The 16,891-nt window shown below is 38.5% G+C and overlaps 1 protein-coding gene across 3 annotated transcripts in view; it reads right to left on the bottom strand.

Moving 5' to 3' along the window:
- Positions 1–3,611: 3,611 nt before the first annotated feature.
- The window catches only part of GLS (glutaminase), an 84,337-nt gene continuing 71,057 nt past the window's right edge, over positions 3,612–16,891 (bottom strand). For all 3 annotated transcript variants that reach the window (XM_020901510.2, XM_070458460.1, XM_020901513.2), the window contains 4 exons: positions 7,555–7,616; positions 6,877–6,953; positions 6,729–6,792; positions 3,612–3,980 (listed from right to left, as the gene is read on the bottom strand). In XM_020901510.2, the coding sequence (XP_020757169.2) occupies positions 3,824–3,980; positions 6,729–6,792; positions 6,877–6,953; positions 7,555–7,616 (360 nt within the window). In that variant the 3' untranslated portion in view covers positions 3,612–3,823. The remainder of the gene's footprint in view (positions 3,981–6,728; positions 6,793–6,876; positions 6,954–7,554; positions 7,617–16,891) is intronic.

The following is a 16,891-nucleotide window of genomic DNA, read 5'->3' as shown; positions in this document are numbered from 1 at the left end:
TGTTTGTATTTCTATGTATTTGATCATTATAAGAAGTCACTGAGTAGATCCTGGTAAAGGGATGTTTGTGTGTTTTAAGAGTATTTCTGGTATGGTGTTTTATAAGCATAGAACCTTTATGTACCACTTAGGACAAATTTCTCCCTTTTCAGGAAAGTGTTTTCTGAAGTGGCAGTAAATAGCATTAAATGATGGAAATCTATCTGTTGTCTCTAAGCTGAAATGGAATATTAAGTCTTAATTGAACGAAGAACTCCTTTCATATCTGATATCCCAAGAAAAAACCAGAAATGGTTTTGAAAGCTCTGGTACTTTGGGATGCTGTGCCCAGAGTAAGGGGTGTTTACTTGAGTGGCTTCTGCTTAGTAAGATTCATTTATTAGTTCACCAGATATATGTTGAGCACCTGCCATGAGCTAGGCACTATTCTAGATGTTTGGGAAACTAAGTTGGCAAAGTAAAACAGAGAGATCTCTGGTTTTGTGGAACTTAAGATGGTCTGAGATACTGAATTGTATGTCTAGTACAGACATCTTACCTACAAAAACTTAAGAAAGATTTTGTGAAGCAAACATAGCTAAAAGCTATGAATAATTTAAAGGTTATACAAAAATATACATAATTTCAAACTAATGGCATTCATCCAAGAAAGGGTGAGAGTAGAGATTTTGGATGTCTCTTCCAGTTGTAAAATGTCAGTAATATAGACAAACTGTTTGACTGCTACAGCAAAACAGATTACTTTGTCACAAACAACTTTGATTGTTGAAAATGGACAGCCATGGCATTCGTGGTGTTTATGTGCCTTCCCTGTGGTTAAAAGACCATGTGCTAACCCTGAACCAGGGGTTTCTGGCTCTGGGAGTGAACGCCATTCTATACATGCATGGACCAGGTGGGGGCTGCCACTACCAGCTGGTCCTGCTTAGACTCCAGTATGGCAGTACTGAGTTCAGTTCCCAAAATAGATGTCAAGACATTTGTGAAAATACCCTCTCTTTTCATTAAAAGAGGTTCAAACCCTCCTAGTGAAAGATTTCAATGTAGCAAATATTTACAGAGCACCTCCTGTGAAAGGATAGTGTTAGCTTCTAAGAGGACTAGAAACACGCCTTTGCGTCTTCTCACCTTCAGGGATGAACTGCTTACAGAATTTTCATCCTAATCATTGCAGTAACCCTACTGCAGTAGTACCCTCCTACTGGCATAGTACCTGGGTCCATAGGAGGCATGAAAAATGCCTAGGTGTAGTTCCTATGTTCAGAGGAATTCCCAACCCAGTGATGTAAGAGAAAACCTTTTTTTAAAAAGAATCATTTTTGGTTTTTTGATACATGTATTTATTAAGCTGTAAAAAGCAACACTACCTGATTTCAATTAAAATAAATATTTTCCAATTTCAGAATACTTACAACTTACAGTTTTAAGATTAGATTCACTTTGGGAGGTTCTGGAAGCAAATACATTCATAACTGTACAATCCCCAGAAAGAACCTAAATCCAGCATCAGGTCATTCAGTTCCTGCCAGGCAGATAACAGCATCAAATGGTCAATAGCTGATCTAGTTCTGCAGCTGAAGGGCAGGATGGGCAGCAGTGGGGTATAGCACATTACACTCAAGAGATGAGATCATTAGAACGGAGACCAGCAAAAACAACAGTGTATACAAAGCTTTAAAGAAACACCACCATATAGAGCTCTGTGGTACTGAAAAAGCACATATGATCCTAAAGCCAGAATAAAAAGATCTTTGGAGCATACTGATGGCAGCAGTTAACAGCAGAGTTAAAAGCATTTAAGTGAAACGTGTTCATTATTATTACCAGCCAATAGCAAATAGCAGAGCAAGACCCAGTCTACAGTCATAAATAACATCATGGGTAAATAAGGGCACATTTAACTAAACCACAAAGATTGCACAGAATAGTCTTGATCTGAGAAAAAATGAAAACGCTTTGTTCCCAAGTAACAGAACAAAAATTCTCAAAATCATTGGCAGTCACGTCTCAAAGTCATTCAAGTCATGTAACTGAACTATCTTAATGTTTCATTTAAATTACACAGAGCAGGCTGCTGTTGGACCAATTATTTAAAATCATTGCAATTACAGAGTGTCTACCCCATGATATCTTTGGGAATAATGCTGTTCCTCTGCAGCACTTTACAAATACTACCTGTCTACATGTCTGATAGACCCATGGGGCAGGAACGCCCACCCACCATACTCCAAACAGCAGCACAAACTTGAGAGTGGCATCGTGCCTGATGCAGCTCTGTTAAGGAACACTCGCCTTGTTCCACCTGCCGAGGTGCTGCCTAGGCAATAAGGGTATAATGGCAGAAGTTACTGATTAGACTGGGAGCAGTAATTGAAACATTTGGAGGCCGATGGAGTGGGATTGGAGCCACTGGGCATGACATAGCCTGGAAGCAGCAGTGTGTGCTGACAGAAAGGGGAAGAAAAAGGGATTTGTTATATTAACATAACAGCCAGCATTTACGTAGCTGAGGATTCTGCTCATTTCACTAAACACAGCTTCAGAGAAGTCCATTTGTGTGTGTGTATTTAATTTCAGAAATCCTCATTAACATACCCTTTTATACCTCTGAGGTATGACAGGATAATGTATATGTGCAGTTTCTCCCCAAGAAAAATGATGGATTTTGATTTTAAATAGCTTTTTCTTATTATTGAACTGTAAAGTCCACCAAAAATATACAGTAGAAAATCAGGAGAAAACAGGAGCGATCTAGTGATCCCCTAAACAGAATAGATACCTTGATGCAGACTTTTAATGACAGGTTTTAAAACAAATGTTATTTGTAGCAGTTCCCATACCTTCATAATAACTTTGGTAGCTTAGAGCATGTCTGAATTTATCCTGAAAGCTGAAAAATATCTTCTTAAAGAGCTGTCGGAGCACATCCCTTCCTTTTATTGGCTGATGAATTGGACTAATTTGTATTTAGCTTAGTAATTTGTCTCTGGTTCATCTCCTGTAGACAAATGGCATAGTTACAGCTCGGATGCCAGATACAGGAGGCATTTTCTGTTTTATTGTGGAAAACATGAAAACCGCATAGTATGCCAGCACCCGCTTTCCCAGCTAAAGGAAAGGCAAAAAGCTAAATGTCTGGAAAAGAAACTGGTCTGAGGGGATATAGAAAAAGGAAATTCTTTCCAAAATATTTTAACTACATTCACACATATGTTTTGGTCACCAAACATACCTTAAACAGATTCCCTGATAAAGTCTAATCAGATCTGGTCTATCCTACTAACAGTTGTTAACTATTATAATTTTTAGAGTCACATCATGAAGCTAGGGTGATGGGGGACATGTTAAACTCATAACCATAAGTGCATATAGTTGTTCACTCAAACTAAATCTGTATTTGAAGTCATGAAAATTACACTGTCTTGCCTAAAGGTAGCCTTGACCCATTTGGACAAACTGTACAATAGAGTTTAATTTATAAATGCATATCAGTAGATCATCACCATAAACTGTAAAATTCACAAAATACACAAAAATCATGAAGACCACACAGTAAAGCTAGCATTGGTAAATGTATCTTTTACATCAAATTATACAATGCACGAGGTAAATATTGCTCACATTATGTAGGGAGATTGTTTTATTTCTATTTTTTCCCAAAGAGATCAGATTTGTCCTGTGCGCACAATGAAGAAACTCCAGTAACACTGAAATGACCAATGTTGTAAAATATACATCACTACCAGATAGGAATACACACGTTCTTCATAATCATTTTCCACAATTACATAGGTAAGTGATTTAAATCTTGGGCTTAAGACTATTATAACAGTCCATCGAGATTCTTATGGACCGTTTGATTCTCCTTTCCATTGTCGGAATCTCCTTGAGGCGTGTACTGGACTTGGTATTCCTGCAGGATTTTAAATACGTCGTGGTGCCCAAAGTGCAGCGCTTCGTCCATGGGAGTGTTATTCCACCTAAACAAGTAGCACAGCACAGACAGGGTCATTAGGGAATTTCTGTACAAAGATGATAATCTTAGATTTTAAATGCAGGTTAAAGGGCCATTCAAACTTAGCTATTTACACAGTATTACAGGTAATATTGAAAAAAATGCAGAAAGATTTATAATCCAAAAAGTGGTCTCAGAGACAAGTTGGGATATGGGGAGCAAGAGAAAACCATCTTCTGCAAAAGGGTCTTATTCATACTAAGTGCTTATGGAGGGGAAATTCTAGTGTTGACAGGTAAGAGAGATTCCTCTACTATTCCTGAATTTTACCTTCATGAAAAGCCTAAGGGATCACTCTTTAAATACAATGTGCAAAGAAAACTCAGCTGTGTAACATCCATCACCCTAGCCTTTGATAGAAAATTTGTGTTCCTGTCAATGTAAAATCACAGTGAATCTCCAAAGCCTGGAAATAACCGTGGTCTTATCAGAGCTCAAATATTCATTGGAGGAGCAAGACTGGCCTCAGAGGAACTGACATTTTCATCATCTCTGGTAAGGATGGGACTTTAGGGACTCAACTGGACCCACTCCACAACCAGAAGAGCTACTCATTCCACAGGAAGTGTGCTTCTGGGCTGTGCTCTTTAGAGGCCTGTAGATGACGACTACTGAAGATGAGAAAGGAAGAGCTGCCAGCAGTGGTTCATCAGCTAATTAGCCTTTTGGAAGAGGAGTCAACACTGTATAACTGTAACAATCCAAGTAAATGACAGAGCATGATAATTACCTCCCCAGTTCCTCACAAACTATTAAGCTTCTCTTCCATCCTCTCCCTATTAGGTCACTTCTCTGTGGCTGATAGGCTCTCTGATTCCATTTTTTCACATGCCATTCTCACAAGCTTCTGCTTTTCCTTCTCTCTTTGTTCTTAACCTTTTACCTTCTCAGTGGGGTCCCAATGTAGAACTAAAAGTTTTTTAAGTAATCTCATTTAAAAATATTTTTGAATAGTTTGGTAGCCTGTTCTTAATTTTTCAAATCAGGTAAGTAACCTTTTATATGTAAGTAACATTTAACACAAACATGCTTCTCAAAAAACTGCTGAATTAAGTTGCCTTTTACTTCTACATTAGCCTTCATTAAGTTAGGGAGTCAGTGATCTAAAACTGGGAGATGGAGTAACTTTTCAATCATCTACAGCATATAATTACCTGTCTTTCTGGGAAAACTGTTACCTCTTTTTTTTTTTTTTTTCAAGACTCTTGTTTTCCATGAAGTAATGCAAAATATCAACTCTATACACTAAATCTGCTCAAGCCTGTTTTGCCAATTTGAGGTGATACTGATTCTATGAAATAGAAAAACAAAGATGTGTTCGTCTAGCTTACATTCTCAAAACGTTGAATAACCAGTTACCACGTTAGTTACTGAGCTAAGTTTTGCCTCTCAGATGCGTGCTTCTACTTTCACATTCCTAGAGGTCAATTTAGGGCAAAAACCAAAACAAAACATTTTGATTCTTAAACATGCAAAGCATAGTAAATATTTCTAGCCTGTGTTAAACAGTGTTTTACTTGGGATTATAAACACTGCGGACAAGGAGAAAACACCCTCTTCAGTTCCTTGCTCTGGAAAAAGAGCTGGTGTGGACATTACATTTGGGGATAAACGGGAGAACTGTCTCCCGAACATGAGGTTTTAGAATATTACCAATAAATATCATGACTGTGGTAAGCAGAGAGTTATCACACTTACCAAATTGCTAACAGTTCTCAGACACTGATGTCATAACTTTCCTGCATTTCCTGCAAGCTGAACTAATAAAACCCAAACCACTGATTTGAAAAATAGTAAAACTTTACTGAAACAGAAAGATCTAATAGCTAGAAAATAATCAACTTGCTCCACAGTTACTTCATATAGTCCTCAAAGATCCAATCCAAACTCCTAATCACACGTATCAAACCTCTCCCACCAAATATTTTTTTCCATTCTTCTAGGCCTTTATTCTCCTTACTCACTGACTCACCCAGTTATGTAACTCCAGTTATATAACATGCCAGTGTATTAGTGCAGGATTTGCTTCAAGCGTGTGTATGTACCTAAGCTGCACTCTTAACCCTCTCCTGGCCATCCGCCTTATGAACAGGATTTATTGAAGGATGAATGTCAAGTTGCCATGTGGACCAGGAGGAAGAGGAGAGGAGCAGAACATATCCCAGGCTGATCTCTCCACTCTAGATAGACCACCCCTCTCTTCCTTCTGTGCCCTCAAATCTCATCTCTTTCCCAGAGCACTGGTTAAAATTCAACTTCCATGAAGCTTTCTGAAACGGACTCCAACCAAATCCAGGAATTTCAACAAACTCCAATAGAGTTCTAGAACAGTAATCTCCTTACACATTTTAATATACTCCTGCAAATGTTTATCTTGTCTGCCTGGGGTAGTCAAAAGCCCCACGAGGACAAAATTCCTATTTTATCTTAACAAACACCAAGACTTGTTTTCTCACACAATATACTCACTGACAGACTAACCAAGATAACTCTAAGAGAACTCCCTTAGGTAAACAAGAGGATCTAGGAGAAAGAATGATCTACTGAATAGCAACAAGGTTTTGTTTGTTGCCTTTATAAGGCTTCAAAGCAAGTTCATCTCCAACATATACAATGTGGGTTTAAATACACCCATCATTTAACTATTATAGCCCTGTATGATTAAAAAGCCTGGTCTGCCAACTACGTGTTAGAAAGGAACATGAGGGCTCACCTGTCCTTGGGGAAAGGATTTACTTTGCAGGCTTCCAGGAGAAATTTAACAACTTCAACATGACCTACAGCCAAAGTAAATCAAGTAAGTTTTAGTGTTAAGTAGAAACTAAGTTTGAAAAAAAAAAACCGAGTGGTTCATATATTACCCTCTGCAGCAGCTACGTGGAGTGCCGTTCTAGAATCATAGTCTCGCTGTTCCATGTCCATGGCTGACAAAGCAAACCTGAAAATTTGTAAGCACAGCTGTTTAGATTAATTCGCCTCTGTAACATTTCCTCCATCAGTTCAACTGAAGGTCCTGTGAGAAAGGTGTCATCCTTCACTAGGCTCACTAATGGGAGACCCTGTTCAACTAGTACATGATGCCTTAGGTAAATGCCACCTCACCGCTCTTCTTTAGCTTTTGCTCTTTTTGGGTAAGAGGAACCATTTACCATCTCAAGTTTACAGTCCTCTCTGACTTTTCCAGCCTGGGGATCTGCAGATCATCAAGTGTTCCTATTTGCCCACCTCACTCACCTCCAAAGATGGAGAGTGATGATGGGTAGATGGGGATTGAGAAGGCATTGTCCAATTCCAGTAAAACACTAATACCAATCGGCCAGATTGAACAGTTACACTTGGGAAAACAGAGGACTGGACATTTCTAGGAAGTAGACTACAGCAAGACTAAGGCACTGGAAGGGGAAACTTAATATAACTTTGTTTGGATTATTATTATTAGAGGGAAATGTAAGTGAAACTTCACTTAGCTTTAAAATGGCCCTCTCCCCAGAAGCAATTTCATAAACATCTGTAAACCATATGCTACCCTGTTAACATACCTTCGAAGTGCAGACACATCTCCAGTATATGCAGCAAACAAAAGGTTTATCACTGACTTTACCTGTGAAGAAAAGAGAGTTCAGGCGTCCAGAGGAAAATCAATACGTAGAATGCACAACTGTCACCAGTAAGTGATTTCCACATGCTTTGAACACTTCAGTGGGGTCACACACAAAAAATTTATCACAAGGATACTGCTGTAAGCAAAAAGAAGGCACATGTGTTTTCTTTTTTCATAGAGGATTATGAGGGGAAATCCAACATTAAAGATACATGAGGGAAAGAATGGAATGCTATCATTGGCACAAAAGAATGGAAACTTGTGACCTGGAAAACATACAATTGGGACAACTGAAAACTGGAACCTTTTTCATTTAGTATGTCTCAGTGCTGGGAGCTGACTTGTATACTCTTTAAAAAATTCCTATCACATCATTGTTAAAAACTAAGTTATGCTATATAAATGTCTAATTCCTGCCAATAATCCCTGTCCTCACCAATCACTGGTTTCTTCGGAAATCTTTAGAGACAACAATTGGTGTTAATCATCTCAAACTGTAAGAACAGGACTTCCCTGGAAAGTTAGTATTCAGTTCAATGCCCAGGCAGTACAAATAAGGGCAGGGCAGCATTCCCAAAGCCTGTGACTCTGCCTCAGCCCAAAAGGTAGATAAATTCCCAAAATACTAAGTCGCTGACATGGAGTGCTCCTAGACATCAAAGTGTATCTTCTTTTAATATTATCCACTTTCTTGTCATTAATTAAGGGAAAGGCTAGTTACCCTAAAAGGCCATTGGATTTTGGTCTCTTTCATAAAGACTTTATCCAATACTGTTTTTGAGAAACCTAACTATTAAATGTACACTGTTTGTAAATAGTTCATAAATCCCCACTTTTAAACTTTGCAACTTCATCATTCATACAGATGGTCCAACTGACACTGGACTCAATGGTAGAAAACAGTTGACCTGCTGGAATGCGAAGTAACCCAGCGATTCCATACCCTGGGAGCTGTGTCTTCTAGATTTTAACCTGGACAGGTTACCTTTCCACTGCAGCTTCCCTTTCCCACAACCTGTGGACTCTTAATTAAACTAGAACAAACTATCGCAGGACTTCTCTTAATTCAGCAATTTCAAAATGTTTTCAAGTAGAAACTAGTCCAAAGTTACCATGAAAAAAAGGGTTCCTTGGTTAGCTATTTTCTTAAAATACTAAATTCCTTCTTAGAGATTCATGTGGGTATGAAAAGCTCTGTAAAGTTCTGCAGAACAGGAACTTAACCAGCTGAGCACGCCCCACCTGTAAATTTTACTAGTAGTTATTGTTATTAAGATCATTGCAGAAAACCTTACTCTTAACTCTTTCAGTCTGTTGGCTTCCCTTCCAGCTACTCTTTACTGCTCCTACCCAGCTTGCACCATGTCACCCTACTAACATCACGTCCAGAACTGTTTTCAAATGTGTGTGTGTGGGGTGGGGGGGGGGCATGGTGGAGAGAGGATAGGAGTTTAAGAGAATCACCCAGAATGTTTTAAAAGTATATGTAAGCATCTCTCTTCCCATTGCAATCATCCTATTCCCACACCTCAATTTGTATAATTTGAAAAAGTTTCCAGGTGATTCTGATATGCATGCCTACAGGTTATGAACCGCTGTTCCAGGTACCCTTCTTTCTTAATTGGATCAACTTGTAATTCTCAATTCCCTCGTGCTCTTGGGCCCACAGAAAAACATGATGGACTATTACAAATGATTCTCCATCACTTCCAACCAGTCTTTCATCGCTGCTTGACCATTTTTTCCCCCTTATTGGTTGGTTCCCTTTCATACTTTCTTCAGATCTTTAATACCAATGGTGACCCCATAACAGATGATCCTAACCACAACTTTATTAAGACGATAAATTGTTTTCACCTCTCCTTCCTCTGTTGTGCAAAATACTGGCTGAGTATCTATGCTCTCTTCTGTCCCTCCTTCACTGGTTCCCTTATCTTTGCCTTAATCAGACACGACCATCCTATTTTGAAAAATCAACATACAACCCACTGTTACCTCCTTTCAGTGCATATTTCCTGAAAGTATATTTTTAATTCCCTGCAAATTACCTTCACACCCATTATTCCCTCTCAGTAGTACTCTCAAGCTTAGCAGCCTCCCTCAGCCTGGAATTTTTCTGATCGCTCCAACACACCCCACCCTCACTCCTTGTCTTCCAGCAGGCTGATTATCAGGTTCTCCCCCCATGCTGGCTGCTCCGCAGTCATTTCCCATTTTTCACTGCCTGGTAACAGTCCAAAAGTGGTCTCCACATTCTTGTTTTTCAATATAATTTTCCTCAAATGTTTCATATATCCCTGTGGGCAGAATGACTTCCCAGTCTGCATCTTTAATTAAATCTTTGTTCTCAAACCTGGGTTCTAGAGCTCCACTTGCTTGTCATGCTGTCACTTCAAACACAAAAACAGCAAACCTGTCTGCATCCCTGATGACTCCTTACCTAGCTTCCAAAAGTCCATATCCATCTGTCTACTTGACATTGCCTCTAGGATGTTTAATATGCATCTCAGACTTCAGCTAAACATAGAACTTGATTTCCACCACTTTCCCTCACCTCAGGTCAGCTTCTTTTCCCGAGTCCCTCAGATGATACTACAATTCACCCAGTTGCTCAGGCCAGAAACAGTCGTGATTCAGGGCTGCTGCACTGGATAGCATGGACTGAGCCCCCCACAAGTATGCCTCGCCAAGCAGGGGTACTCAGTCCGTGCTCCTTTCCCCTAGCTGTGGGGCCCAGTGCCCAGGTACGTCTATGGGAGGAAGGGAGTCCTCCTCACACAAATGTGCTGAGGGTCTGCTTACACCAAGAGGCAGAACTAGCTTTCTCTAACTTCCACAAACCAACCACATAAACTCTGTGGGTATTCCTAGATTCTACTTCACATAAGCCACACCTAGCTCAAATAATTTTGCTCCACCTCCAAACTATATCTGGACTCCCACCACCTTCATTACTATCACCCTCGGCTCTGAGTCACCACCTTCTCTCACCTGGAGGACCGCCTCCTGTTTCCACATGTTCAACTTGGCTGCCACAGGGATCTTTTGAAAGCACACATGGCACTCCCAGGGACTTTCCATCAAACCGAGAATAAAATCCAAACTCTCTAGCATGGCTTTCAGGACACTAAATGCCCTGCTCCCTGGTTACACTGTGCATCTTGTTGCCTACAGCGCTGCCCCTTGCAGCTGTCTCCAGCCAGGTGGGCTTCTTGCTGGTCCTAGGGGTGCTCAGGCCTACATGTGCAGTGCTGCTGCCGGGGACACTCTTTCCCCAGATGGTGAGAAGTCTCCACTCCTCACTTCACTCAGGTCTCTACTCAAATGTTCTCTCACCCACCCTAAAACACTGTCCTCTTTTTCATCACTCCTTATCCCTTCACCTTGCTTCTCTCTTCAGAGGACTTATTTTCTCACACACATGCACACACACAGGTTTCTTGTCTCCCTCACTAAACAAAAGGTCCATCTGGGCAGAGACCCTGTATTTTGCCTTTCTCATTATAGCCCAGTGCCTATTACACGTAAGTACTCATTTGACTCAAATCAACACACTGTGTGAGATAAACTTACCCAATATTATATGTAAATTGTATTTCAATTAAAAAAGTGTTGACCGACTAAATTAATATTCTCTCCCAAAGCAAAGACACAAATTGCTACCACCATTTTTATTAAGTTGTAATCATTACTGATTCTCCTACCTCCTGGACTTCTCCTTCTTAAATATCAGCACATTTATGTAGTCCTCCCAGCTGGTGCCTCTGCTTCTAGTCCTTTCGCTTTCCAAAACTTTCCCACATATGTCCAATCATCTTCTCAAAATATTGCTGTGATCACTAAATGTTTCTCAGCAAGGGAGTATTAAAAGAAGTTCCCAAATCATTCCTGATAATTTTAAGTTCATTAGCCTTGCATTCAAGATTCTTCAGTGTAGCTGGCTTTGTCTTTCTCAAACTCAACAGAGTAAAAACTGGTCTGTCTTACTACCTTGGTTTCTATCTTATGCCTATGCCCCTTTCATTGGAACATCGAGATTTCTAATCAAATCCTTCCCTTTCTTCAAGGGCTAGCTTGAAAGCCCCTTCGCCAAGCATCCCATCTAGCATCTACTACCCATGTAGCTTGTTGCTGGTTACCCACACAGAGCTTTGACAGCATGTGCCAAGGAGTAATCATAATCAGTTAGATACCTCTGCTCCTACTAAACTACAATATTGATATACACACTAATTTCCTGAAAGCATCTTTTCTCCACCCATTTCTCACTGCAGTGTTATTCTTAACCCCTTCTCTAAGACCTATGCCAATTTCTTAAATCAGAAGTCATCTCTTTCCATTATATCTGCCTCACCATGGCACTACCACATATAGTGTATTTGTGTTTCTCATCTCTCCCACTACTCAAGAGTAATCCAGAATTCCAATGAGCATACCGTTGATATGCTAACAACCCATTGTTCTTATTCTTTAAAATTTATTATCCTAAGCAAAAAACCCTTGATGTATTTCAGTGACTGTTTGCATGAACCACATCCCTTTTTAAATTCTGAATTTAGACCAGGCAAGTTTGACGATATTTTATTTATGTAATATGTACCACTTATTCACTTATTTAATATTTCCAAAATGCTAAAAGAAAATTTATTTTTAAATCTGGCTGTGCTGCATGGCTTGAGGGTTCTTAGTTTTCTGACCAGGGATTGAACCCTTGTCCTCTGCAGTGGAAATGCAGAGTCCTAACCACTGGACCACCAAGGAATTCCTGAAAATTTCTTATTAATAAGGCCCAAGAAAGGCTGATTTTAGAGTATAATCAGTTTCTTGAGGGTATGCTACTAACACTTTATTCACAAGCATGTTTCAGCTCAGAGGGAAATATAACACAAGTGTCATTCACTCCAAGACAGAAAAACACTAGAAGGCACAGTGGACACCAATTAAAATTGGAAGTACAAACACTTCTTTACTCTAGCAAATAATCACCTATATTTTTAAGGTTTGCATAAATGAGGTATGAGTAGAATGCCAAGAAAGAAAATGGAACAGCTTAACTGTATTGAGACAGCAGATGGAGCGTTACTTCCCTTAGGGACAGTCCACTTCATGATCTGTTAAAAGCATTCCATGAATTCTCCTCAAACGGACATACTCTAGAATGACTCCTGTGACAAACCAAACTAGAGGAGGAGGACATCCTATGACTCATCCAACTCTAAGCCAACTGCTGTGAAGGATGCATGTGTGCTAAATATTGATCAATCCTCATTCTAATTTCCCAATGGATACCTGAGTTGTGTAAATTTTAAAATACCTGTCAAGAAGGCCAGGATTCAGAAAACAGTGAATTAACTAACAGTAACTGCCAGAGGCATGGAACCCGTTCTTTGACAAATCATTCTTCATTATAAAGGAACAGGTTATACAGCAGAACACTAGTCTATATAAAACAAGGGCTGTTTCATATATGCCTCCCCCTAGTAAAAAGAACTTCACTTGGGCAGGCAGCTACTAAAAATTTAGAAATTAAATGTTAAGTTCTCCTTTCATATTGCAGACTTTCCAGTACTACTACATTTTCCTTATCAAATATCTTTTCTCAGAACCTGCCAGAACCAGACAACCTTCTTAGTTTATTCGTACAAAGTTACAAGAGTGGAACAAAAATATTACAGTTCACATGAGTTCATTTAACACAGGCATGCTTGGCATATCAAAATCATACATTTTCCTAAAAAAGCTAGCAGCAGTTATAGATTCTATCAATTTTACAAGCCTAAAACGTAACATTCCTCTCTTCAGTCCTATCATTCTCCTATTTATTTTGAGCCTATTTAAAAGCTGAATTGTCTGGCTTTTGTGTCTTCCAAATACCCTTATTCTGTACAAGTAGCAATTAAGAGAATTACATAAGCATATTACTTTGTATTTATATAGTGAATGACCTTGAAAAAGTAAATATTTAAAAAATTATAATTGTTTTCAAACATCTCTGATGGGCTGGTTCGTAAAATATTATAGATAAACTGGTATTTATTACTAGCACTGAGGTTAAAGGCCTTGGCTCACGGCCATATAGCACATGAATTAGTAATGTAGCTGGGATACATTCTCAACTGTGTACAAGTAGACCATGGTAATGTGAATCCCTACACACAGACTGTTATCCAAAGGATAGAAGTCAACTAAGAGACTAATCAGCAACTCAGCTTTAACCCATAAAGATTCTTGGCTAAATACTGCAAAGGAGGGAGGAAACATGGAAGGGCAGGAGCAGAGATGGGAAAGCAGATGATGAGGGAGGGAGGGAAGACTGATAACATGGGCATGACACTTGATTCCAAGTATTTTATTTCCAATTCTATTACCAACTGCAAAAACTGTGGTTTAACCTTGCCTTTGTTTTTTTTTTAATCATTAGTCTCTATCTTCATACAGAGAACAAATTCACCCTTTTGGAAAGGCTTTAATGAAAAGAGCAGGTAACTGAAAATCAATCCTTCTGTTGCTACCATGTTCAGTTTGCTGTGAGCTGCTCTCTTATTTCTAGCTCACTACAGTATCTGTTTCTGTGGAACAGATACTCTTCTCCATCTGTTAAATAAACCATCATCACCCCACATCCAGTTTTGTTTTAAAAGTTTACTTCAAACTTGGCCTTTTATAGCCTATAAATGAAAATAAATTTTCAGCCTTCTTTCATAAATATTTTTAAGGTCAGGTTAAAAAATACAAGCCTGCTATATAGTGTAGTTGAAGAAAAACTTTAAGTTTCCAGCAAATGTAAATTAATCACTTGCTGATGAGGGTAGAAATAGAAACCATTACAACATGTATGTGATCAAAGATAATCTCTTTCCCTTACTGCTGAGTTTATTCAACATTCATATGCATGTGTAAAATAAAATTATAGGCTGTGTATGCGGCCACATGTTCCTAAGCTTTCCAATGACTTATTCAGACATATTTATTAATATATAGTTGGCCTTCCATACCCACGGGTTCCGCATATGTGGATACAGAGGGCTGACCATAAGGGACTTGGGCATCCTCGGATTTTAGTATCTGCAGTGGGACAAGGAGGAATCCTGGAAACAATCTCCGAGGACACGAAGGGACAACTGTTACTATATATATAGACAGAACTAATCCAATTGACAGGATCAGAGGATCGGAGAAAATCCTTCATGGGAGTAACAGCTCTGTAATTTCCTGACCATATTTTCAAATCTCTACACAAATGCAGGAGATTCTCATACCATAATTTTAGTAGAGAAGAATAAACTACAAATTCTACTCTAAAAAAAAAAGAGAAATTTCACTTACAAAATATAACCTCAAAATGGCAGCTCCAAACACTGCATTTTTGCTCTTGATCAGTCAAGTGATAAACTCTCTTAACATACCATTTTCAAAATTTCTCAATGAGAATAATTTGAAATAATTTTACTTACATTTAAACTATAAGTCACAATTATATCAAAGAAATGTAATGACCCATGAAGACAAAATAATTGGGATTATGTATTATTTATAGCAAAATAGCTAATATGTAGCACCTACTCTCCTTCGACTGAAATAAGTGCTTTAAAGTGTTATTGTCCTATTATTATTCAAAGGAACGTGAGCAAGGGAATAGTGCTGGCAAGTGGCAGAATGAGGGCTCAGGCCCAGTCTGCCTGACGCCAAGGTCAGTGTTCTCTCAACCTCTACTCAGTATTCACTGGGCCAAGAGATTTCCTGACAACACCTGAGATGAGATTTCGTCACCAATATGGAACCAAGACTAAAATATGTTGTGATGGAAAATCAGAAAATAGCAACTAAGGAGCAATTTAATAGAGAAATCAGAGATACTAATTTTCTATTGAGGTACTTTTTAAACTGAAGATAAAATAAGGGAACAAGACAAATCATTCAATTTAGTATATCAATGCCAAAAAAGAAAAAAACACAGTACCTTCATTCTTCAAGTCTCTAAAAATGAAATATAAGTTTTGGGTTAATGTGAATAGAGCAAGTATGACTGCTACAGACAGCACTGGCAGCAAAGAACTTCTTATCTCAGTGGCTCATATTATTCTGGTAAATGCCAATGAATGGTCTAAAATGATATCACTGGGCTCACAAGCAACCCTCCTTTTATATCCAAGTATAAAAGTAACTCACAACATATCTTTGTGTGGGCTGACAGAGCACTCTTAAGAAGCAAGCAGCAAATAGGAGAAAAACAGAAATGAGCAGGGCAAAGACAGCTATCCCTTTGAAGAACAAAGTGCATTTTCCATGTCGTAGACCTAAGAGTATTTGCACTGCATTGAAAACTATCAAAATTTCATTTATATTCACAATCTTCCTGTGTCTCTTCCTCCCTTATAAAAATGAATATTTATAAAACCCCACGAAGATTAGTTAGCATTCATTAGTGTTCAGACAGAGAACAAGGTGCCACACTTGGGGCATGATCAAGTGTCATGCTTATTTATAATTATTATTAACTAAAAGACAAGTATGTAAAACCCCAAAGAATCAAAGAAACTAAAAACAGAGAATGAGAATAAAAGGAAAATAAACTGTTCACCAAATGCTTGGTATATATTACTTTTTAAAAAATCACGATCAGGGCCACTGGAATTATAAGATGATACACTGTTTGGTATAAATTAAAAATAAGGAAACACAAACAAGTTCCCAAATAATGTTCTCTTTCTGGTAAGAACTGAAACAAAGTTTTGGCAGCAAGAAAGACAGAATTATTTCACTTTAGAATTGAAGGACCTGTCACTCCTTTGCATGCCTTGACCACTCCCACCACAACCAAACAGTGTACGCATACATGACTATTCTACAGCTATTCAACCACAGTACATTCTTACTGATCGCTATCAGAGAAAAAAATACCCCTCATTTTCATCAGTCTCCAGAGAGTCATATTTAATTCTCTATGTTCTTTAATGTTCATTTCACACTTTTATTTTGAAAAGTCCAACATGTGTGTTTATAGACAAGAGACAACAGGTACATTAAAAATATCTGTTTCTCTAGTGCTTTCAACTTTTCAAAACGCTTTCACAGATGTTTTGACTACTATTCAAGTTATGAGACAATGTTCCTCCAGAATACAATATAAGCAGTTCCTGGAGAATAGGATTTTTTTTAAAGATCGTCAATACTAAAGCAAAGTAACATTAGATATACACACAATTAGACCTTATCATAAGACTGCTTACACTTACCTATATTAAAACATTTATAATTCTTATTAGTAATACTTT

This window comes from Odocoileus virginianus, chromosome 30 (genome assembly GCF_023699985.2).
Source record: "Odocoileus virginianus isolate 20LAN1187 ecotype Illinois chromosome 30, Ovbor_1.2, whole genome shotgun sequence".
NCBI lineage: Eukaryota > Metazoa > Chordata > Mammalia > Artiodactyla > Cervidae > Odocoileus > Odocoileus virginianus.
This window is presented reverse-complemented; position numbering and strand designations above follow the sequence as displayed.